At 43.5% G+C, this 26,235-nt stretch overlaps 2 protein-coding genes across 5 annotated transcripts in view; one reads left to right on the forward strand and one right to left on the reverse strand.

Moving 5' to 3' along the window:
- Positions 1 to 14,513, reverse strand: part of tecpr2 (tectonin beta-propeller repeat containing 2) — a 46,232-nt gene extending 31,719 nt beyond the window's left edge. For 3 of the 4 annotated variants that reach the window (XR_014570856.1, XR_014570857.1, XM_083792230.1), the window contains exons 1-10: positions 14,381 to 14,513; positions 13,290 to 13,396; positions 11,668 to 11,808; positions 8,425 to 8,553; positions 8,077 to 8,208; positions 7,258 to 7,415; positions 6,210 to 6,363; positions 3,900 to 4,052; positions 2,567 to 2,699; positions 1,884 to 2,116 (exon numbers count right to left, since the gene is read on the reverse strand). Coding sequence is in view for 2 of the 4 variants with exons in the window: in XM_083792230.1 (XP_083648356.1) it covers positions 1,884 to 2,116; positions 2,567 to 2,699; positions 3,900 to 4,052; positions 6,210 to 6,363; positions 7,258 to 7,415; positions 8,077 to 8,208; positions 8,425 to 8,553; positions 11,668 to 11,808; positions 13,290 to 13,370 (1,314 nt within the window). In the remaining 2 variants the exon portion in view is untranslated. The remainder of the gene's footprint in view (positions 1 to 1,883; positions 2,117 to 2,566; positions 2,700 to 3,899; positions 4,053 to 6,209; positions 6,364 to 7,257; positions 7,416 to 8,076; positions 8,209 to 8,424; positions 8,554 to 11,667; positions 11,809 to 13,289; positions 13,397 to 14,380) is intronic. The other variant, XM_083792231.1, reaches the window with a different exon arrangement.
- Positions 14,514 to 15,359: 846 nt separating this feature from the next.
- znf839 (zinc finger protein 839) lies at positions 15,360 to 26,204 on the forward strand. The gene is made up of 10 exons (XM_083792232.1): positions 15,360 to 16,766; positions 17,335 to 18,552; positions 18,912 to 19,040; positions 20,639 to 20,755; positions 20,923 to 21,015; positions 21,158 to 21,304; positions 21,623 to 21,730; positions 22,750 to 22,828; positions 23,014 to 23,116; positions 23,258 to 26,204. The coding sequence occupies exons 1-10, from the start codon at positions 15,639 to 15,641 to the stop codon at positions 24,015 to 24,017; spliced, it is 3,882 nt and encodes a 1,293-aa protein (XP_083648358.1). The 5' UTR covers positions 15,360 to 15,638; the 3' UTR covers positions 24,018 to 26,204.
- Positions 26,205 to 26,235: the final 31 nt, after the last annotated feature.

Consider the following 26,235-nt stretch of genomic DNA (forward strand, 5'->3'; position numbering starts at 1 on the left):
GTGATCTGGTCCCAGCAAACCAGGCACAGATTTGCTGTTTTATTGGCATACTGTACGCATAAAATGGCGGGTTGCTGTCGCGGTTTTTGGCGCAAAGTAACCACAGTATACCGCTAATCAACTTACAACTACATACTCTATATAGTATATGTATATGTATACGTATGTCTTACGTCATCATTTAGAGCTAGTCATACGTATACTATATAATCAGTAAAATAAAATAGCAAATTGTGCCTGATCTGCTGGGACCAGAGTACGTGGTGTGTATATGTATGACTAGCTCTCAATGATGACGTAAGACATATGGTCATTTATGTGATCTGGTCCCAGCAAACCAGGCACAGATTTGCTGTTTTATTGGCATACGCATAAAATGGCGGGTTGCTGTCGCGGTTTTTGGCACAAAGTAACCACAGTATACCACTAATCAACTTACAACTACATACTCTATATAGTATATGTATAGGTATACGTATGTCTTACGTCATCATTTAGAGCTAGTCATACGTATACTATATACATAATCAGTAAAATAAAATAGCAAATTGTGCCTGATCTGCTGGGACCAGAGTACGTGGTGTGTATATGTATGACTAGCTCTAAATGATGACGTAAGACATATGGTCATTTATGTGATCTGGTCCCAGCAAACCAGGCACAGATTTGCTGTTTTATTGGCATACGCATAAAATGGCGGGTTGCTGTCGCGGTTTTTGGCGCAAAATAACCACAGTATACCGCAAATCAACTTACAACTACATACTCTATATAGTATATGTATATTTTTTTCACATATCAATGATTTCTTTTTCTTTGAAAACCTAAAAAGGGATCTAGAATATATCTACATCGATAAAACTGTATTTCTTATATAGATAGAAACTTGAACCATACTTAATAATACTAGGTGTTTATATGCATAGTAGGTAGGTAGCAAATAGTTACACCTAATAATTTTACATTTCAAACGTTCCTTCGCAGATATACTGAGATTTGACAGTTTACAGCGGTCGAAAGTACTTGCGCGCTCTGCGTGCGCACTAGTTGGCCATTTATGGCCTACTAGTGTGCAACAAGCAAGTATGCACTCGACAGAGTGCAGTTCTAGTTTGTTATGTTTTTTCTTCTTCTTCTTCCAGTTTAGTCATTATGCCAATTACCCCTGCCCACACATTTCTAGTTTGCCAGTGAGGAGCCCCCACCAGGAGGACATAGCGCCTACACCGAGACACTTGTTCAACACCCCTCACTGACAGGTGGCGGCCCAGCCCATCAGTCTCTAGTGCAACGACAAAGGTCTCCCTCGCCACACGGCTTGCCTCCCCCAAACACTCTGTGACACTTACAGCTGGATGAACTATGGTGGAAATGGTGGATTTGAACCCATAGACTACAGTACATCTTTACTCATAATTATGTCACCTGAACACCACATCCTGTAGTGTGCAGTATACTGGGATCCAGAATCAAGCAGGTCATTGATCATTAATATTCTTTCCACCAAACTTTATGTCCCTTTTCTTAAGCATAAGTTTGTTTGAGTGGTGCGACCACTCCAAGGAACAGCAATGTCCCTTATGTCCCTCCCTATGTCCTAACCTACAGTATGTCCCTATGTCCCAATGTTTAGAGTACCAATAGGGGGTGCTGTTGCACCACTCGCTTCAGACTGGTCAGATTGTTTTGTAAGATATATTTTTTGGGCTTTTTCTGCTTTTATTGCATAGTGAACAGTATGGTGATTGGTGACAGGAAATGGGGAGAGAGATGGGGGGTGACACGCGGCAAACGTCATCGGGATCAGGAGTCGAAACTACTGTATATCAAACTAGCGGTCCCTGAAATTAAAAGGTTGCTCTATTCCCCCCATCTCTCCTCACCTCCACCTGCTCATCCTCCTCTTCTGCCTCCTCTACCGCCTCCACTGGTCCCTCTTCATCCTCCTCGTCATCCTCGTCCTCCTCTTCACCCTCGACCCCCTGTCTCCCCCCTGCGCCCTGCTCCACGATGATGGCCATAGTTCGGATTGGCTGAGCCGTTTCCACAGAGCCCGTTGGCGGGAGGAGAGTGGGTGTGGCCAACGGGGAGGAGAGGCGGAGGGAGAGATCAGTCACTAGAGAGACAGAGAGACCTTCTTTATTAGTTTGTTTTGTAATAGTAGTAGTAGTAGTAGTAGTAGTATTAATAGTCATAATAATTGCACTAGCATTAATAATTCCTATTAGTCCTTCAACAATACTAGAATTAGTCTAATGATAATAGTGGTAGTGCATACGGTTTGAAACAACTCCATCAAGGCTAACGGCAACAGTACTACAGTAGTATTAGTAGTACTAGTGATAGAGATGGTAGGTACATACAGTTTAATGCTAGTTCTTCTGTGTTAATAGGGGCGGTACTAGTATTAGTAGTGCTAGTACATACAGTTTGATGCTAGTCCTTTAAGGGCTAAGAGGGACAGTACTAGTGTTAGTAGTGCTAGCACATACATTTTGATGCTAGTCCTTCGGGGCTAGTAGGGACAGTAATAGCATTAGTAGTGCTATAGTAGTACAGTACATACAGTTTGATGCTAATCCTTCAGGGCTGTTGGAGATTCTAACGATGTCTCTGTCTCCTTTCAGGATGAAGATTTCATTTTCACAGCAGGACACTGAGACGATGTCACCACAGCTCTCCAATGCCCCGATGATAACCTACAGCACAAACAACACAGCATGCCAACCAGGTGAGGAAATCACAGATTGAACCTTTTTTTATATGGAACAACCGAGACTATTAAGATTTTATAGAAGATGATTCTGAACATATTGCTAGTTTGACCACTCCAAATGCTCTAATCTCAAAATAATAACCAAAAAATAGCCTATCTACAGGCTCTCTATGTGTTGCTTTTAGATAGGCTATTTACGCTGCACAACATGCTTCCATAGATGACATGCTGCTGGCTTCTATGGAATCCAAATGACTGAAATCAGTTGTGGCGACTGAGAACTTCCATACCATATTGTATAATGCTGTAGAACCAAGCCCCCAGTAAGGCTATCCAACGTTGAAGCTGCCACTACCTACTGGCGAAATGTGGAATTGCAGCACTTTCATGGAGGTGGACGGACGTTCATGACGTCACGTGCGTAAGCCCGGACCTCAAAATTGAGGTCTGGGGCTAGGTTAGGCTAAAATTCAGCTCGCTCGAGCCATTGAGTTATAATTATACTTCCGGGAGTCTTCCGGGTGCTTCATAACGCCACTGAGCAACTTCCACTGAAATGAATAGCGGGGGGCGGGGCTAACACTCCGGTTCGGTCTCTATCCTTTTATTACTTTATTACACACTATGTGGCCTTGTGGTTAGAGTGTCCGTCCTGAGACTGGGAGGCCGGGGTTCGATCCCCGGCTGGGTCATACCAAAGACTCTAAAAATGGGACCCAATGCCTCCCTGCTAGACACTCAAGGGTTGGATTGGGGGGTAAGTCCCTGCGACATACTAGCGTCATGTCCAGGGGGTGTACTTGTACATCAAGCTGCCTCACGCTACAGAAACAGGAGATAGGCTCCTGCCCTATGGGCCTCATGGCTCGGCAAGGCTACTTACTTACTTTACACACTATACGATATATACAATTACACATTAAGTGCGACATCCAGCAGCTCACTGTTATTACCTCCATCAATGGTGGTTGGTTCCGTTGTTGTTAAAGGGATTGTCATGGAGCATGGCAAAAAGAGGCCCTTAGACAATGATGTCTAGTTCTATATTGTACAATTAGTCAAGTGCAGTCACAAAATAAGGTTGTGGATAGCAGCTTTAAGTGCTTAAGCAATGGACATAGTTGAGGCATGTGCAATGCATCCCCGGGTATGGACTAGTTGTTATTGCTATCATCATTGTTACCTGGTTAAGACAGTCCAGTACATAAACACTGTATTCGTTCCAGCTGAGTAGCCAGCCATCTCTGAGAAAACAAGACAAGAGACCCAGCTGTCTCTCTCTGGGCCGGTATCCCCCCACTGGACCTGCTCTGGGGAACAACTCAACCTGAGGGACCTGGACAGATGGAGAAGGGGACAGAAAAGACAGACAGTCAAACACCTAGATAGAGATGGAAATATACGGATACAGAGGAATGCCAGCTTCACAGTTTGGAGTTTAAGTGGACAATCTGGAGGGGACTGTGGACTCGGATGCACTAGTAGGGACGTGGAGCACATTCAACCAAACGGCTTGATCATTCCTTTGTGCCAGTAGACAACTAGACATCAGGCTAAACAACCAACGCTGTCCACAATGTGCACTGTTCTGTTCTGTGATTACAGACTCCTGCTATAGTATAGTATTTTATTATTATTTCTTATACTTAGTATTTCTCTACTCTTACCTGTACCTATCCTGTGTTTCACTCTTGAATTTCCCCACAGGAATCAATACTCTATATGTCTGTCTGTCTGTGAGAAAGATAGACAGACAGACAGAGGTCGTCATTCAACAGAAGGAATCAATGTGTCACCAAACAGAAAGCCCCTTTAAGCCTTTTATCCAAAGTGCTTTACAACAACACAATCAGGCCATTATAGGACTATTATGGGATGGAGGAGACATTCAGCTGATGCAGTTATCCAGAGACATCTCAATCCTCTCCATGGTATACCGAGTTTAGACTAGGGGTGCGCATGTCTCCCTTATAAGACAAGGATACATGGGCTACAGATATGATTTAGGGATGATACATTACTTTGAATACCGAATTATTAAGTGTGATTAAAGCGATTAAACTCTGAGCTCTTAACATGTTTAATGTAGATATTAATTTTCCATCATAAATGAAAACAAGCCAATTCCATAAAAGTTGTTATTAATTGATAACAAACTGAAGGTATCCGGAAAACTCGCCAGTTTACCAACTCGCCGCGATTTAGAGCATTTTAGTTTTACTTCACCTTCATTTAAATTGCATTGAATTGAGAGAGAGAGGGGATAGTTGTTTAGAGTTAACACTAGAGAAAGTAGGAATGCTAAAAGTTTAAACACCAAAGTACTGAAACAATGTAATTCATTAATAAACAATATCCTCAAATGGTAGGCCTACTTATCATTGGTATTCACATAAACTGGCAAGTTCTCCGGTATCCCAAATTCAAAAGTTGGATGACTAAACAAGTATGCAGTAATATGGCAACTGCAGTGCATACTGTCAGTAGACTGTAAACCCTTGGTATCATTGCTGTGTATGCCGTGTAGTATAGTAGACCATGACAGAAAACCGTGTGTAGTACCAGAAGACACAGAATACAGCTAGTGATAGAAATACATTAAAAAACAACCTGCTAAGCTTAATTTATACACACGACGAGAATGTAGCTTTCCAAAAATAACAAATGTGCAAGCTAACAGGCCAATATTTTATGTTTTTAGCTTCTTTTTGGCAAGAAACATTGACAGGCTTTGGGTTTCAACCATAGACTGTAAAGAAATATGGACAAAGCGTTCTCCGGGTCTGATATGGACGTAAGATGAAGCCTGTCAATCCTTGAATTGTAAATCGCCATCTTTCTAGATCCGTTTGGGCCCAGCTGGCCATTGGCTGGCCCAGACAACGAGGGGGGACTTCCCCCCTTCTTCTTCATTGGTTTTTATTTTGACTCGAACGGGGGGTGGCTCCCGATCATAGACTGTAAGGGTAGCCACGCCCCTCAAAACATACTCGACTTTATTTTTTTAATAAATGGGACCATAATTTTCCAAAAAGAATATTATGACATGAGAAATGAGACTTTAAACTAGTGACTGGAAGCAGAAAGTATTCATGACCATGTTTATTAAGGTAATACAGTCTAGGTGAAGTTGGGCCCAAATACATGGACCTCTATGGAGCTATGGGTTTTTTGGGCCCATTACATGAACTTTCAGGAAGTCCCGATTTTTGTGTGGCTTCACAAGATATCTGTCTGACTGCCCCCCTGGTTTCAACGTAGTAGAATTCGAAAGCCATGCCATGGAGTGACTGGATGATGATTTTGTAATTAATGCATAGTGCTTCGGCTGCTGATGCGTAAGCTAAGCAGACCTACGAATATGATTACTTTCATTAGGTTGTTAGACCCATTATGTGAAAGGGTTTAATTCACATATGTGTGACTGCACTCCTTTATGCAGCTGCAGCTACTATTGTTACAACTACTAAACTACTGCAATCATGTACTGTACCTCCATATTAAAGAGTGGTTTCAACAGTCTGGTGTCCTCCACCAGTCCTTTGATGTCTGTCCTCCACAGTCTCAGTCCTGGTCTGGCTGCAAACACCTGTAGGTCACTTTGTTTGCACAAACCCGGCAGGAAACACACTCCAAACCGTCCACTACTACAGCACGCACGCACGCACACACACACACACACACACACACACACACACACACACACACACACACACCATGAGTTTTCCATTTAAAATGTAACGTAACAGAAGACGTTTATTTTGTGTAAAGTGAGGGGTGCTCTTATCAGGGATCCGATGGTAATTCCGACGGAGCATTAGTCCGACATGCGGGAACAACGGAGTTGTTTGAGTGCTGTCGGACTAGCACTCAAACATGCGCTGCTCCCGTGCTTGCGGTTATGGTAGGTTGTCGGTCTAATGACTGTCGTACCAATACAGGGTATGCGCAATTTGCACATGCATAAAGTGAATGGCAGAGCGAGTGGCAAAGTGAGTGACAAAGTGAATTTAATGTTGTTTAAAGTAATTTAATGCAATCAAATAGGACATTTCTGTTTGGATGTATGGGCTGTCAATGCTAGAAAGTAGTTTTTTTCCACTCAGTAGGCAATCCCGCATAACTTTCAGGTATGATGATGATGTCATACATCACATTCCATTCTCAGCCAATCAAATCATCACAAATGTAATTCTGGCCAATCACTTTTGGCGTCATCGTAATGGGGTGATCAGCCAATGTGTGTGTTCGCGCAAACAGACAAGAATGGGCATAGGAGGCCCTCAAAAATGTTGGCAGGTTTTATGGAAATCCGCTCATCATGGCCAAAGCATTTCTGGGGGTCCCCAGCCAAAAACGTTGAGAACCCCTGGTTTAACCAATATGGTTTGGAAGAAATATGTCACCAATGCGGAAATTAAATACTCTCAAAAATTGTTTACCATTTCAGCTCACCCTTAAAATCAACACAAAATTCAAGCAGACAGCAGCAATCATAATTATCATATTGAAATAATAAATTCAAAGTTCTATCGTGTCACCTCTTCCTGGGCTTGGTTCCTATCTGCTGTTGCTTGTGTTCCTGGGTAAAGAAGAGCAGTGATCTCTGCTGGGTGGAGACCAGTAGAACTTTCTGAGAGTACTCCAACTGAACCACACCGGACGGCTCCTCCAGCAACAACACAGGGTTGCACACTCCCTGGAGAGGACACATATGTACATATCAATGAGTAAAATTATAATAATAATGCGTTCCATAATATTTGCAGGTGTTAGGACCCTGCATTATACTGTACTGTAGATAAGCACACAGTATGACTTTAATACTATGGCGTTTCACACTGGTAGTGGTAGATAGATACAAAATATACAAACAAGTAAGACGCGCAAACGCGTGAAGCGAACGCAGCTTGTGTGTGTGTGTGTGTGTGTGTGTGTGTGTGTGTGTGTGTGTGTGTGTGTGTGTGTGTGTGTGTGTGTGTGTGTGTGTGTGTGTGTGTGTGTGTGTGTGTGTGTGTGTGTGTGTGTGTGCGCGCGCGCGCGCGCGCGCGTGCGTGCGTGCGTGCGTGCGTGTGTGCGTGCGTGTGTGTGTGTGTGTGTGTGCTACAGCTGCGCCCTGTGTGTGTGTGTGCTACAGCTGCGCCCTCTGGTGGCGGGCGGGTGGTGTAACAGTGGGACAGACACACACACAGACACACACACAGACACACACACAGACATTCAGCCCTTGCTGTCATAGTAAGTGGCTCACTGCGTTCGCAACTACAAAGATGCAAAGCTACACAGCACAGTTGCCAAATTAATCGTCAACTTAAACTTGTAATCGTGACAGCCCTAGAGTTGTGTTTTGTTGGGGTTACCTGGTCAAGGTCCAGCGAAGAGAATACAACCTTCCCTTTGTCATCTCCAGAGAAGAGCTTCATGCCATTAGTGCTCCATGCTAACGATGTCACTGTGCTTTTATGAATACCAACCACGTCAAAACGCCTCAGCTAGAGAGATGGAGAGAGAGAGAGAGAGAGAGAGAGATTATTAATTAACCTAAATCTATATTTAGAAGCAATAACCGACATATAACCAAACCTAATCAAGACGCATGTTTTAGTTTTTATAATCAACTAAATTGATTTTTTTTACTGTATTATAAGTTGTACAATGGTGGCATACAAAAATAGTGAACGGAACTGGAAGTGATGGTTCCAGTTTACCTGTTTGTTCCTTCCAGGAAGTTGAGACACCAGCTGGAAGAGAGCCACCCTTCCCGATGCTGTTCCCACAGCAACCAGGTCATCAAAGCAACTGAGGAGCTTCACAGCAGTGATCGCCTCACACTTCCCCTGCACACACGCACATGCAGTTCTGTTCTTTAACTACATAGAAGTGTCTATTTGTATGTCTCTAAATGTTTTGATGAATTGAACAATGTGGACCCTGTTGTAAACAAGTGTAATGCTTAATTGGGTCGTCCACTCACAGTTAACAGTCTTTGTATTGAGTTTGTGCTTGAAATGTACTGTAATTCTACAAACTGTTAATAAATATTTCAATCAATCAATCAAACACACACACACACACACACACACACACACACACACACACACACACACACACACACTCACTTAAGGCTCATACATAGTCTGGATTTTCGGTGGTGAGGTGACCACCGAACTACAACATGACGTCACGAGCCGCGGTGAAGAGCAAACCACCGCTCCAGCCCTTCTCTCTGTTTTTACTCACCACCGCTCAACGTTATTTCGCGGTGGTCGCGGTGGTCAGCTCACCACCGAAAATCCAGACTATGAATAGGCCTTTAAAGTACGTATTAATACAGAAAAGAAAATATATATATTTTAGGTGGTATTAATAATAGATGGTATGTGACAGGCTAAAAACACTGGCTTTAACCGAGGCACTCTATAAGGGCCTGATCACGTGGTATTGAGTTATGGGAGGGCGAGGCGCACAGGGCTAAATGCACCCTGAGGAATGAGGTTTGTGGATGTAAATGAGAACTTCTCTTGTACTTGGCTTCGTACGTCTACAGGTCTTGATGTAAAACTTAGTCTACCCACCCACCCAGGTCCTTGAACCCCACCTTAGCCCTATTTCTATCTGACGTGACGTCACTGCTGTGGCGTCACGGTCACGCTACTATCCGTTGTCGTGGCAACACTGGCAATTAACCTAATAAGCAATTAACAATAGCAACCTATAACTGTGAAAAGATCTATGTCAAGGACAGAGGTGGTCGCAGCATCCTCTTCATGTACTGTATGTACAGCAGCTACGAATAATAGCTGACGCAATGCGAAACCTCTCCGTTTAACCTGCTGTAAACGCAATATATTTGTACAGCGGAGACTCAACAAAACACATTAATGGAACATTATCACTTTAACCACGTTGAACCTGGTATCCCTATTTTGGGCATGTCATTATAGCAAAAGAAGTTCACCAATTTCACAGTTCACATTTTAAAACTTTTTTTTCCAAAAAAAGGTTCCAAAAATGTTTGTTTCTTTAAATAGCAAGAAGCGCAGATCTAAAAGCTAACAATAACCTTTTGCCATTTGTCATAAGGTTAAAATGATATAGGGCCTAAGTGGTTAACTCAACCACCATACTAGTCTTGTCAAAAGTCTTGTCTTTACACTCCAAATTAGAAGCGACACAAATACATGATAGGAAAATGTGCATATTACACATTAAACAATTAATTTGGTGATGCCTAATTCATACAGGTGGATGATTGTATTTGTGCTGAATCGCCTTTTCACTGCATAATATTCACGTTCAGTATGTTCATGACATAAACAGCAGCTTAAATTAATGTGAATTCATCGCATGAAATAAACTCTCCCGGTGTGTACGGACCTTAAAGCTCACTACAGGACACTCACTCTGTAGATGTGAAAAAAATGAACATTCCAAACTAGATTTCAGAATATGTCATAAGCAGCTACATTTCTGAACTAGCTACAGTCGATGTCTGAGACACAGAGTGGGTAGACAGAAATGGTATCGTCCTATAGTCAGCATTAGTGAGGAGGACCCATACAGTAGATATGGTTGAAAAATGTTACTTTAACCATATACAATACAGTGATGGTAGTGAAGAACCACAGAGTCTCACTCGCAGCTGTCCTACTGTGTGTCTCACCTACTGTACACTGTGAGACAGACTTGGATACAAAAGGGAAAAAGCATTAGAGACAAAACCATCAATTTAAAGTGGGTGGGGCACGTTCGTATCACTTAAAATAGAAAAACATATCGATGTCTATTCGAGATCTCTAACCCATATTAGCACTGAGCTGCTCTCTACATTAACTACTGTACTGGTGCTGTCAGACAGTAGGTAATCAGGGTGTTCTCTAACGTCCTTAGGAAACGGATAAGTGGCTTTAGAATTTCACCCACTTAGTTACAGGGGATGTAAGGGGGGAGGGTAATGAGACTTCTACATTGATTGTAACCAGTCTTATGACCCCTTGGACCTGGGACCTGGGAGTTTTCTGTTGTTGACCACTGAGAGATGTCCAGTATGCCCAGTACAGTCCTCTACTGTTGTTTTCTGTATCCTGATGACTGCTTGGCACAAAACAAATTTCCGAAAGGACAAATAAATCATTATTACAGTATCTATCTATCTAGCCCTCGGGGACCTGCCCAAGGCACAACAACCACAGTCTTCTACTGTTAGCTGCCCAGCAGGCTTCTACCGTTGACCCCTTGGACCTGCCCATAGCACAACCTACGGTTGGCCACCCGTAGCTGGCTAGCAGCCAGTACAACTGCATGCTCCTACCGTTGACCACCAGGACCTGCCTGGTGCTGTCACAAATCACAATTACAAATTTAAGTTGGCAAATATGACAAATTAATTGCGATAACTTGAATAATTGTGATTAGACGATTATGTAATAATTGTGACAGGCCTAGACCTGCCCGGCAGTAGAACCTCAGTCTTCTACTGTTGGTCACTGGGAGCTTCCCAGTACAATCTCAGTCTTCTACTGTTGGTCATTGGGAGCTGCCCAGTGCAATCTCAGTCTTCTACTGTTGGTCACTGGGAGCTGCCCAGTGCAATCTCAGTCTTCTACTGTTGGTCATTGGGAGCTGCCCAGTGCAATCTCAGTCTTCTACTGTTGGTCACTGGGAGCTGCCCAGTGCAATCTCAGTCTTCTACTGTTGGTCACTGGGAGCTGCCCAGTGCAATCTCAGTCTTCTACTGTTGGTCATTGGGAGCTGCCCAGTGCAATCTCAGTCTTCTACTGTTGGTCACTGGGAGCTGCCCAGTGCAATCTCAGTCTTCTACTGTTGGTCACTGGGAGCTGCCCAGTACAACCACAGTCTTCTACAGTTGGTGACAGAGCAGCTCCCTCATTGTATACTGTAGTATGAGAGTATCTTGCTCCAGGACAACTCTCAGTGCCTCAATAACTCACCTCCAGGTTGTATTTGTTCATAGTGCTCAGTCTGCGGCAGTAGAGGTAGAGCATTCCAATGCTGCTTCCCACAGCGATGTAGTCTGGTGTGACGTCCAGCGCTGTCAGATAGACCACCACAGACTTGAACCCCTTCTGAACCTGATCCAGACCAAAACCACAACAAACAGCAATCAACTGTCAGTAACATCATAATAACTCGAATCAATTATATCACAAACAATCAATACAACACAGATCATATTCAAATCAATTACAACATCACAATCATCATCATCATCATCCTTCGAGTGCCCTCGAGATCTGCGACACAAGCTACTTCCACTGGTCTCTGTTGCTCATTGCCACACCAAGTTCATTCACAGTCAGTCCTGTGTCCCTACTCAGAACATCTGGAAAAGTGAGAGGTCGTGTTCCTCTTGATGGGCAGGGTAGTCTCCACAGAAGAATATCCGAAATGACCTGGTCTTTTGCTCTGTGGCAGTGTCCAGCAAAGCAGAGTCTTCTTTCTGCCACCACAACTGAGATGGGGGGGGTGCCTCCATAAATCTGAGCTTTTGTGGGATGGTCCTTCCATGAGAGATTCTGGACACGCATGAGGAGTCTTGTGTATGTTCCGTCAAGACGATCCCGAAACTCGTTATTCATTGTCCATGTTTCGGCACCATAGAGAAGGATACTTTTCACACAGGCTTTGAACAGGTTGATCTTGGTAGCTCTTGAGATGTCATATAAGATGTAGCTTATTACAAGCATTCCAGGCCTGTCCTTTCCTTGTCAGGAAGTCCTTTCTGCTACTGACTACGTATGATCCAAGATATTTGAAATCCTCAGTTTGTTTGATGTCACTGCCGTCCATGGAGCGGATGGTTGGGTGAACAGAGTCTTCATTCAGAAGCAGGCATTCTGTCTTTTTGGCATTGAGCAATAGGCCAACTTTGGCTGCTGACACTTCTAGTGATGTTAAAAGCTCTTGAGCAGAGTTTATGTGTTCAGCAAACAGTGCGATGTCATCCGCGTAGTCAAGGTCGGTCAGCCACTTCTGACTTTGACGACCAGATCTTCTGTACACAATCAATACATCTGGATAGTGTATTATTACAATCAATTACAACATTTCAATCAATTTAACAGTATAATTATATTAATCTAGAACATCATATTCACTGACAGAATAATAATGTATTAAAATCAATTACAACATCACAATTAATAATGTAATAATTAAAATTAGAACAGCACAAGGCCTAACTTTTTTTATGACAAGGTTGCAGACAAAGAACTGTAACACAGAGAAATACAGTTACATTTTATATTAGATTAGGTTTCAACTACGGCTTTGCTTTGAATCCCTAAATAACTCAAGCCACTGTACTGTACTGCAACATTACTCATTTGAAATGTGGTCATCTGAAACCTGTATGTACTGCAGTATTCCTGACGCTGTCTATTTCACCTTCATCACCGCACTGAGCTTTATTCAACACTACATCCAACGTGGTTTATAGCTTCTACTTAGCTCTAAAGGCACATGGGTTATTGCAAGAAGATTGGTGATGTGTTTATACGTGAGAGATTGTATGTTTGTGTGTGAAGTGCTCCTCTCAAGTGACAGACGGTACCTTGGCAGGGATGGCATTGAGGAGGTAGTACAGAGGACAGAACTCCCTCAGAAGCGACGGAGGAGGGGTCTGGGTCGCCATTGGTTCAGCTGACAAATGGATCTGTGCTGGTGGGTTCAGCAAGGAAAACAAATAAATAACCATATAGATTCAAGGGAAAAAGATGAACATACAGAAAGAGGTAATTATAGAAAAACGAAACATATACCTACATAGCTACATCTGTCAACAGTTAGGCTTAATAAACATGTAACAACGGAAATGGCAGATTGTGATTAACTTGTCTAAAACACACACACACACACACACACACACACACACACACACACACACACACACACACACACACACACACACACACACACACACACACACACACACACACACACACACACACACACAAATCTTTCTACACACTGCAGTGTCACTACTGTCAAGTATACAGCTCAATTGTATCACCGAAAATGGTGACTAGTCCAATTCGGTGACTCCAGAGGTTTCACTTTCACTTTACATATTTACTGTGCACAGAGATGAGGAGATGGGTGCAAGTAAAGTAAGTCACCTTATAATAAATATAATCTGAACCAAACGCGTGGTGATACTGTAATTTCAGAGAGTTCATGTTTTTCAGTTAGATGAAGTTACATTACAAGGGGCCGACTGACATTGCTTTTTTAATACACATGCATATGGTCATTTATGTGTGGACAATAATACCAGCATCCCTCATAAATAAGTAAAAATATTGATGGGACTGTTATTAATACTAAGCAGGGGGGGGGGGTCACAGAGTTCGATAGGTTTCCACTTCGGGTGTAACACTGACTGCTCTAGTCTGTACTACACGCCCAAGGCAAACAGCTGTTAGCAACAAACATTACGTCCACCCACAACTAATGCCCACGTTACATACTCACATACATAACTATTTAAGTGTATACCTGTGAACAGGCAGGCAGTGCACAAAAAATATATATAGACGTGTTTGTATTCTTCGTTTATTTTCTTATGGTTAATATATCAGCAGGTGAATTTGACGCTGAGAAACCGTCGTAACTGCATAAATAACACACAAAACACACACTCACAGCTTCTGTCGTCTGCAGTTATCCGTTGCCACAACACACGTGTATGACGCGTTTAAAAGGTCGTCGGCGACATTGCTTCGTTTTGACGTTTGTTATTATGTTAAAGGATAAATAACATCTCATGCTGACGCTCTGACGCTGTGTCAAGTCACACGAGACAAGGGATAAATACGACTTCCGCTCGCAGACTTAAAAATAAAAGCTACATTTGCATTCCGTGGCGGGAATGTGTCGCTTGAAAAAAAGAAAATATTGCAAACTTTTTTCTTTTCGTATTATAATAATACGGATAAAAGTCGATTAGATGAATATGCTCTTTCTTTGTAAACACCATAATATAAAGGAGTGACTGTGAAAACACTGACGCTTGTTGTCGGCAACAAAATAACAAATCTCCACATCCGAAATTCAACAGCGCACACTACTGACCTCTACTGGTCCAAAAAAGACACGTTTGACATGCTTTCTCCTCGGGGTTTGTTTTCCCTGTATATTTTATTGTCCATGCTGTAATATAGAAGGATTTTAATATGAACTATTGGGATAGTAGGATAAAAGACTGCATTTAGATTTGATTTATGTTATTACCATCATGGATGTATTATTGGCTGTTCTCAGTGTTCTGTAATCTGACATGTACGATGTAGCAATGTAGCATTGAACTGTAATTTTATATCTGCCTCTTTGGCCAGATCTCACTTGTAAAAGAGAGAGACTCGGTCTCAATGTGTTCTTTAATGGTTAATTAAAGGCTAAATACAAAATAAAATAAAATCGGTCAAATAATTATTTTCACATTAATGAGAGGAACCGGAAAAGCGTCACTGGATTCGGCTAAAACCAGGAGAGAGGATTTATTTTTAAACGGACCGGGGTGCGTACAGCTCGACCTGTCATCATTACGCTGAAGTGTGGTTTTTTTAGGAGGCTCCATCCCAGAACTCCATGTCACAATTTATCAAGAACCGGCCGGACGCTGCTGGGGAAAATGCTATGCTAGTAAAAAAAACAACACCGTGAACCGTTACCTTTTTTTCGTGCTTATTAACTGCACTGGTTAATATATTTTTTTCTCTCGTGCTACATTTTATTGCATTTTTTGCGGTAAAAATTTCAAGGAAATTAGATTAAAAATATTTGTCAAGGGCAAAAAAAATAAAAAATAAACCCACCGATTGGCTCCAAGTAACTGCATGAAAATCTTTTAGCTTAGCTACGGCTAACAGTAGCTAGCTAGCTTCTTCCACAGACTGCCAAAATGGCGGACAACGGGGATGAAACGACCAATACGTCAAATATGACAACAACAGTGGCAGCACCAGGGGATGCAGTCAGTGTCGCACAGGTTCAGTGTGTTTCTGGATTAACGTCCAAAAACGACACCGCCACGGTGACCGCGGGTCCGGTGGCTACCAGCAGCCAGGACGTGACAGTCTACCAGGGACTGGCGGACTTCCTCCAAAGCTGCTCGGCCAAAGGAGGAGACGGAGAGTGTCAGGTTGTCACACAGTATGTCGGTGGAGGTGGCGGCAGTGACCAGGTGGAGCAGAATATATTCGTCGGCACGTCGACGGGGAGCGAGTACGCCACCATCAACGCCGACCTGTCCAACACCACCATCATCTACGTCCAGCCGGACGGGAGCCTTGTGGAGGGATCCGGGCTGACCCCCGAGGAGCAGCAGGCTCTGTTTGAACAGTTGGCCAAGCAGCAGATAGTCCAAGTCTCCGACACTGAAGCTGCCCGTCTATTTGAACAAAACCAGGTGGTTAAGACCATCCCGGCTGGAGCTCAGTTTCTCCCCAACGCCACACTGGCCCCCAGTGAGCTCCAACAAGTCATAGACCAAGTCACCAAGTCCCAGCAACAACTGCAGACACCCACAGTCCAGATCACCAAGTCCCCGCAACAACCACAACAGCAGATGTCCATAGTCCAGGTCACCAAGTCCCCGCAACAGCAGCAGACATCCATAGCCCAGGTCCCGAAGTCCCCGCAACAGCAGCAGACGTCCTTAGTCCAAGTCCCTAAATTACAACCACAACAGGCATCTGTTGCCAAGTCACAGTCACAACAGCAGACGTCCATAGTTCAAGTCGCCAAGTTGCAACAACAGGCCTCTATGGTCCAAGTCACCAAGTCTGCTCAAGTCACCAAATCCCAACAACCACAACAAGTATCCATAGTTCAAGTCACACAGCAGAGCCAAGCAGCAGCTAAGCCAGGGGAAACCCAGGTTGTGGCAACTGTGGATGCCAGTGGGTTGGTTACGTTAAGCACTGCCACTGAGGTGTCTGGAAGTCCCAAGCCACAGAACACCCCAGTGCCGCTGAAGAAAGTGGCCAAGAGCATGCAGAGCACACCATTACGTGTTGTCCAGAAAAAGGTAAGATGTAGTAGTTAGGCATGTATTAGCAAATGCACATGAAATGACATGAAAGATGGTGACATAAAAATCACACCCGTGTGACTGTGAAGTGAGGGGCGCTAATATATTAAAGTCTAACTCATGTTCATTAGGTGATGTAATCTTGATGTAAAACAAACGGTGCCAACATAAACATTAAATGCCATTAACAATAAAGAGACAATATGATGTAAAATGTCCCTTCATTGTCAATGGCGTTTTTAAAACAAACATTGAACTAAAAAGAAACATTAAAACCTGTATATAGGAGCCCCTCAAAAATCACCATAGTTGTGGCTGCCTGCTATTGATCATTATCGGGCTGTGTAATTAGGTCCACAGTATGTATTCTTAATTCATGTTTATTCTGCAGGGAATGAAATGTGCAGCCTGTTGAGTGCCTTGATCTGAACTACATAGGATATAGAACCCCTAATTCTGGCATTTGTTGATGTTCAGTCAGTAGTTTCATTATTTTATGCTGTTTTTTTAATGACTTTTCTAAAGCATTTTGAACTAATTTACACTCTAATTTACTCTCTCTCAGCCTGAGCCAATCAGGATCCAGCTCCAGGCCCCTCCCAAACAGGAAGTAAAAGCAGGGGGTGTAACCACCATCACCCTCCCACCTCAGACAAAGCCCCTGGCCATCAGTCAGACACATCAGGTCAAGGTCTCAGCCAATGGTGGATTAAGCGGCCCACAGATCATCACCCTCCAGCCAATGGTAGGCCAGCAGGGCCAACAGTTCTTCCTGCAAGGGAACCCCGGGGACCCACCCATCCAGCTGCTCTTACAAAGCCCTGCCCCTGTGGTCGGTTCCCTGGTCCCGGTGGTCCAGAAGCTAACGGGTCAGCAGAGTGGAGCCACGGTGACTGTACAGACTGCTACGCCCGTTACGGCCGTTAGCATTCAGAAACCTGTAACGTCACAGATTCGCATTCAGACGTCTCAACCTGTTAAAACGGTCACCCTGCCTGTTGTCAAGCCAGCGCCAGCAACCCCGGCTAACGGCACTGCGACATTGAGCACTGCAAAAGTCGTTAAGAGTCCCATTAAGACTCTCACTAAGACTATTGTTAAGACTCCAATTAAGAATCTCGTTAAGACTCCAATTAAGACTCTCGTTAAGACTCCCATTAAGTCCCCCGTTAAGGCCGTCGGTGCCGCAGCCACAGGCACAGCTGCTTCAGCAGTTACAAAGGCGACTAGTTCTGCCACAAAGGCGGCCGGCGAACAGTCGGCGCCTGTGGCGAAAGTAGTAAAGAAGAAAGAGAAGAAGGCAAAAGCAAGGGAGAAAAAGCCACTGAAGGTGCAGACGAGGTCAGGGCGCGTGTCTCGTCCCCCTAAACACAAAGCCAGGGACTTCAAGTTCATAAAGAATGAAGACCTGGCAGAGAGCCACCAGTCCGATTCTGACGACTACTCTGAAATGAGCATGGAGGAAGAGGAGGGTGAGGGCGGAAAGAAGAAGGTGGGAGGTGACCCCACCTCTTCCTCCTCATCAACCTCCTCTATTAAGTCGCGGTCGTTCAAGTGTCAGACCTGTGACAAGTGTTACATTGGCACCAAGAGCCTGAATAGACACTACAAACTTAACCCCACCCATGGAGACCCCGAACCCCCAACCACACCCACCTCCCCAGGAGGACGAGGAGCTGGAGAGGACGTGGAGATGAAGGAGGAAGGTGGAGAGCAGAAACAGACAAGCACTCTTGAGACAGAAAAGGATTCCAGTAAAACATTAGATACCTCGCTGGACAAAGTAAGACCATGTTCCACTCATATTACATCTACACACTGATTGGATGGCTGGTTGACTGACTGTTTAACATAGACAATGAAGTTACTATTTTTTTAAATAATAAAATAAATCCATGAATCTGATTAACTGTTGCAGCCCTATTAGACTTGACGGCAAAACTGAAGTGATGAGCAACTTAAAAGCTCAGCTTCCCCAGAAGCCCTTGACAATAGGGCTGGAAGAGTCAATGATGTTACCAATCATTGTGTTTATATGATAAGCTTACATTTCATATCGCACACCATATACGCTCATGTTTGATTAAACTGTTGCATCCCTGCTTTGGTTTATTCCCTGTTCCCACTCTTTCTCTCCTCCAGGATGAGGAGATTACAGGGTTGAGAGTCCAGCCCCGGGGCCCCGGCAGGCCAAGGGGCAGGGGTCGGGGCAGAGGCAGGGGTCGCGGCAGAGGTCGTGGTAGAGGACGACCTCTGGGTCCCCCTCCTAAGGTGGGTACAACGCAATGAGCCCATACGTTTATTTGATGCACACCTGTCTAGAATCTAGATGATAGTATCCAGATGCTATTTATCCCCATTCTGTTTACACCTGACCGCATCAATTGTAACTTCATCTGCCAGATGGAAATCTGATTGCATTTACCCTGCACTTTAACAATATCTTTATCTTGGAGATGTAAATGTGGGAGGAACAGCAGTGACAAAATGTGGCTTTAGTAGACACATTAATTTACACTTGACCAACTTGTGGCTTGAATACATCAGATTTCAATCAAGCATCTAGGGGCATGCATCTGAATATGCATGCATACTCGACCCGGTGCTTGCCCGTTTTTCCTCCCGGAATTGTCACCAGTGAGGGGGATAACTTTGTAATATGCTATTGGCTGTTTGTATTCTTTTTGGAAAAATATAAAAAGATACTCCTGTAGAAAGGCTATATTATTTTACTTATATTGACCCTATAAACAATTTAGTATTATTTAGTATATGTAAGGTTTTGCACACTCAAATGGTACCTTGTCAGATAATCCCCACATATCCTACAACAACTTCTGTGAACAGACTTCAATGTAGTAGATTTTCATAAATTATATTTGTACTTAGGCTGTCTGCTGTCATGAAAGTTTATAGTTAGATAAATTCAAAGTCCAGCCGTCTGCTGTCCAGCCTCTCCCAGCCCTCACATTGGGGAAAATTCTGGGAGGAAAACAGAAACGGGGCGAGTCTTCTTGTTACCATGCATCTCACCCTGTGAGACCGTTTCCATATGCATCTCAATACGCAGTCAACAATATGATACACTAGACACATTTTGATAGCCATATAGGGCCTACTGCACATTTATTGGGTTGGACATGTCACTAAGGTCGCATTCACACCTATACTTCGGTAGAGTCGATGCGAATGGGCGGAAAAGTTGCATCATTCTTGCATATTTAATTTGCTGCGTAGGTCTGTACTACGAGCGCAAACACTTTATGCAACCTGCAATATTGTGTAAATGTGCAATAGAACCTAATCGCCTCCATTCTCTTGCTATATATCCTACACTGCATTGTTCGTGTGTAACCTTCAGCATAAGCCTATGATGGTCTAACCATATTGCAATAAGGGCTTCTATCTCTTCATTAGACCACGTGTGTCCATGGGACATCTTTACATGTCGCTGCGTAATAATGCCTTCTCTTTCCTTCTTGTGTGCCAAATACCAACTTCTTCATCCCACAATGGTACATTCACTCCCTATGTTTAATGTGATTGCATTCACACCTGCAGGGATCCGGACTCGGCTGCGTTTTGAAGCAAAGTGAAACCCCTGTTTTTTGGCGGAGTAGAATGCGGTTCTTTGGTGTGCATTAGGATTCGATTGAGCCTTCACACCTGCCAAACGAAGCGCACTTTCCGACAATTCGTTTTAATCGCAGTAAAGCTTTCTGGTGGGTTGTAGTACTACACATGTACTGGGCACTGGGCAGCAGAACTGCAGACTCACTTTCTCTTACAGAACGGCATCTTAGATAAATGACTACCTGTATACTGTATTTTTCTTGAGTAGATAAGGCATTTGTCTTATTATTATTAAGGTGGTGGTTGGCCATCCAGGCAGACGGGGGCGTAGAGGCAGACCGCCAAAGCTAGGGGGCACAACAAGAGCATCAGCAGAACTACAGGCAGAGAGGAGGAGAGAGAGACTGTCGGAGGTAAAGGAACATAATGTGATCTGATTTAACCGCATTAACCATATTTATAGAACAAATATGTAATGTAGTGTGTGTGTGTGTGTGTGTGTGTGTGTGTGTGTGTGTGTGTGTGTGTGTGTGTGTGTGTGTGTGTGTGTGTGTGTGTGTGTGTGTGTGTGTGTATAAAGTTGGTAGAACAGTGTGATGAGGAGGAGCTTGTAGATGCGGTGCTTCCTCGTTTGTCCAAGACTTTAACACTCTGGGACCTACTGCTCGCCAAGGTAACACACAATCCTGTAAACCCCCCCCCCCCCCCCCCCCCCCCCCCCCAAAAAAGCTATTCTGTTTCTCTCTCTCCCTCCAAGCTGTCTATCTGATGTCTCTGTCTCCAACCTAACCTGATGTCTCTGTCTGTCCCTCCAGGTAGAGAAAGGTCGTCCTGCTAGGGCTCACTTTCCAGAGATGTACCGTGAGTTTGAGACCCTGCAGGGCCAGGTGAGGAAGCTAGCCCAGGAGTACATCTCCAACCCACAGAGAGCTGGAGATGCTCTGGAGGTCCGAAATATAGAGGTGAGACTTTCTATTTGACTGTTCTCTTCTGTTCTATTGACTCTGCTACACTAGTGCAGGGATTCAAGACCTAGATGCAAGACCTCCAGTTTGATGTGCATTAGGCCACAGACCTCCATTTGATACCAGTCTTTTATGTCTGGGACGCCAAACTACACTGACAGAGTTCCAGACCCGGCCGTGAGGGTCCATTTTGACCCTTGGTGGTCCACCAACCCGTTGAGAACCAGTGTGCTACTGGACAACTTTCATGTACTTTGAGTTTGAGTATAATATCACTCCTGTGTGATTCACATCTAACATATTGATTGTGTCCAGGTTGCCAAGTCTCTGGGGATCTTTGATGAGGTGAACAAACTGAAAGTTGTTCCTGGAGCTCCTCAGAGCTCAGCAAACATGGCAACCAAGAATGTCCGCTACATGGAGGTAAAAATAAATCACACCCGTGTGAAGTGAGGGGCACTCTTATCATACATCATCATGGATCATCTCATACTGGCCAATCAGAATGCCTGTTGCCTGTGATTGGTTAGCTGATTTGCTCATTTACATATGACCTCAATGTTCCCTTCAATGTCAATGGCGTTTAATGTTTTGATGTTTAATTTACGTCCTATTTAGCAGCGTTTTGACCAAATCTCTCCCTACATTGTCAATGGCAAATCTTGAGACGTGGGGACAAGATTTAGCAGACATTTGACCTGAATTCCCCTTTCATTGTCAATGGCAAATCTTGAGACATGTGGGGACAAAAGCTGTATTATAATAAATAATAATGATAATAATACAGCCCTTAAGGTCTGTGATGAGGTCAAGTACTTAGGCTACTATTTAACAAATTACCTATCTGATGATGGGGACATCTACAGTCAACATAGAATGTTATATGCACAAGCAAACATGATTGTTGTTCGTAAGTTTAGTATGTGTTCAGCTTCTGTGAAGTCCACACGATTTAAATCTTTTTACACACCGATGTATACTGCCCACTTGTGGCGGCGTTACAAAGCAAATGTGGCTTATAATGATGCCATGAGACTGCTGCTTAAAGTGCCATGGTGCAGCAGTGCAAGTGAAATGTTTGTCAGTATCGGTGAACCTCATGTACAAATGTATGTGTAGGCTGTCTGATTCTGCCAACAGAATTATTTTAACCCTTTATTGATTGAGCTCAGTCAGGTTTGTTTCTAAACTGTGGAACCATTGGCGTGTAAGCCTGTATATGATTTTATGTGGACAATGTAATGGTAATGGTTCATTTGACAAGAAATAATTTTTAGCAGACTCCCACAGGAATTCTTAGTTTTGTCAATAATGTATTCATGATCACACACTGTATCCTATGAACCTGTGAGCCTGGTATTGTGTGAGTTGCATCTGTACTTAACAGCTCATTGAAATCCAATGCAGAACAAAAATAAATGTCTAATTGCTTTGTTTTCTAGAACTCCAAGATGCTGCCTCCTTCTAAAAGGTTTAAAATGGAGAACAGTGTTCCCATTCATCTCAACGGGATAGAGAAAGGTATGAGCTTCTGGAAAGCTTAGTTTGAAATCGACACACACTTAAAATTACCGATACATGCAGTCACCCTGAGTCCATTTGATGGAAATTGTAGAAATGGTTATTAATGGTCAGTGTAAATTGTTTTATGAAAACTTGAATCTTCAAATGACAAACTTCACATTCTGTTCTCTTCCCACCCAAAGTCGGTGGTCCCACAACCCCAGTGACTTCTATCACCCTGAAGTCAAGCTCTGAACCGTCTGGATCCAAAATCCTCTCCTCCACTACCACCTCCAACACCATCAGGTACCTCCACCATCACACACTGTAATACTCCACCTCCAACACCGTCAGTTACGTCAATAATCTCACATGCAGTGTAATACTGCTGGTTATGGTAAACGGGACATGAACACAGATCACTGATCCTTCCTTTTCTGCTCCTAGCTCCTCCACAGCCACGACCACCAAAACTACCCAGCCACAAACCTCTACGCCTCCCACATCGAGAGCCACACCCATGGAAGTCTCCCAGGACTCCGCTCCAAACAACGTGACCCAGGACGCCGCCCCTAACAACCTAACCCAGCAGCCTCCAATGGGAAAGGCAGAGCCCATGGAGACAGATACCCAGGGAGGGTCTCTGCAGGCTGGGCAGGGAGTGGTCTCAGACCCACTTCTGAGTGTGGAGGACCAGGCTCTGAGCAGCAGTGACATCGCAGCCCAGATGAAGGAGCTGGAGAAGGCTCTGGGTTCAAGTCCCGACCCACTAGTGAGCAAACAAGAGTCTACTAAGGGAGAATCGACCCAGCAACAGAACACAGAGCTGTCGGTTCAAAACCCAGCTACACAAACCAAGACCACCGCCGCCGCCGGCCAGAAGTCAACCACAACTCCACCCATCTCTTCTCCAAAGCAGCCGTCAGTGATCACCACCCCCACACCACTGCCGCAGCAGAGCACGCCGTCCTCGGGCACAGCGGATGCTACGGTGGCCCGCGAGGGCCAAGAGATCTACATCCAAACGGAAGGACTGACCATGCACGTGGAAGGGGAGGGCAGGGGGGGCTCGGACAGGGTGGTGGTGGTGAACGGGCCGGACGGCACCACCATGCACATCAGGACTCCTGAGGGAGTCCCCCTGGAGGCCGTGCATGCCCTACTGGGCATCGAGGCCGCGGCAGCAGAGGAAGAGAAGACGCAATAGACGAACTCAAACCCGAATTTACATCTTCATCATACAACGTCGCACACCGGAAATAGCAGATCAATAAGCTCCGCATTCACCACACGTTGAGGCGAAATACACAGACATGGAAACAAAATCACAGACACACCCATATATACTGTATATATCTGTGTTGTTGTATATATAAATGTGTATATATACATACACGTGTGTGTGTATATATATACTGTATATATACACACACATATTCAGAGTTACATAAACACCCAATACACAAGCAGAAATTAACCCATACAGTTACATACTACAGTATTTTAAAGGGCAACTGCTCCGCAAAATATCTACGTCAGCCTACGCCAAACACATTTTCATAGATCCTTGAGTTGACAACATATTGGGAAGTGTTATGTCACACAATATAGCTCGGTTCTGAAGTTGCCCTTTTACCCATTTAGACCCGAGTCCGATTCTAAAACCTAACCTAAGTTTTCTGAAAACCTTACAATTCTTATTCCATTTTTATTTTGTTTTAAATGATGTTGCTATATGTATAGCAACAACTTATGAGACACAGGTTGATCCCGGATTAAAAGGTATAACATATCTAAATGGGTTAACAACAGACGCTTACTCGTATGTATACAAAGCCACACGAACATACAAACGCACTACCCTGCAAGAGCCAACAGCAGAAAGTATTTCCTGCATGTTTTTAAGATTATCAGTTGTGTTTCAGATCCCATATAAACTGCAGTTAAACCAGTAAATGTTCCCCACATCTGGACCTGAAATACTTCTCCCCTTCGTCTCTCACTCTGTGGAGCAGTACATGTATAAATGATTAATCACTTTATGTATGTACCAGTTTATACCGGACATATGGACACTTAGGTTGTGTTTACACTGAGGCAGAAAAGTTTTATTTTTTTTAATAATTTTCTGATTTTACACTCAAATTGATCTTTATTGAAGTTGAAAACTATGATCACCTTTTCAACAATTCCATCAGTTTTTCCATATTAATTAGATGATATGGCTATAGAAGATCAATTAGTTACATAATACTGTTACATAATATGTAACAAACTGACTAAAATTGACAATTGTACTGTTAAAGATTCAAACCTTAGACCACGGGCTAAGATAAAAGGTGGCGTTTAAAAGGTCATGGGTAAGGGTTGGGGCTGGCAGTGTTTGTCTTGAGTGGAGTAGAGCTGGGTTCAAGAGGTGTAATGTTACTCAAAGCCTGGTTCATGCTTACAGCCTGCAGTCTTAACTGGTGTGGCCAGCGCTAATAGTCTCCATAAATGTTATTTCATAGCTGTCAGAAAAGCTCAAAGAACAGAGTTGACCTGGTCACCATGGCAACAAACTGTCCAGCTTCTTTTGTATGTCTTGGCTTTGTAGTCTACTAGTGGTAAATAATGCCACGTATAGCACACAGTAGGGCAGTATTGTGTGTTTACGTTGAATGTATCGAACGTATCTAAGAAGCAGTTTAAGGATAATACAGTTTAGTCTATAGTTTGTTTTGCTCATGGCTCTTATAACCCTTGCCTATTTATTGGCTTCCTCCTACTCTACCCTCTACACACACAGGTTAATGTTGATCAATTTGCTTGGTTTGTCAAATAGTGAAAAGTGTTTGAAATCCTCAGTTCCAGCCTCTTGTTTGTTTCAGAGGTGTGTTTGTGCGTTGGTCTCTGTTGCTACAGCAAGTGCTTGAAAATCTGTACATGATGAAAAATTTGAGATGAGATGGAATGACTCCAGTTATTTCAAAGTCTTAATTGATGCACGTTGTTGCCGAGGGACAGGATAAGCCATCCAAAGACAAATGGCAACAAGTACCTTTTGTGTTCTTAAACGTCTAACATGAATAGAATTTAGATTGTATATCAACAAAAATGACACCCATAAATGGTTTGAAACCTATCCAAACTATCCACTTATGTACAGACATACACTCCACCAGGGTATGAGGGTTGGGAACTAGTATGCCAGGAAAATCTGATGATCCTTTGCTTCAAATTGTTCACTAAATGTGGTTTTTATGGCGTATATTCTTTGTATATTTGTAAAACTTTTGTTTTTCAATGTGTTTTCATATATAGGAATAGACCCTCCCTTTACCGGATAAACAGTACTTAGTCGGTTGTGATATGTTTATATGTAGATAAATACGAAAAGGAAGTTAAAAAAAAAAAGAAAACAACGAAAAATAAGTTGCACTATT

Source organism: Protomyctophum parallelum (genome assembly GCF_964188405.1).
Source record: "Protomyctophum parallelum genome assembly, chromosome: 20".
NCBI lineage: Eukaryota > Metazoa > Chordata > Actinopteri > Myctophiformes > Myctophidae > Protomyctophum > Protomyctophum parallelum.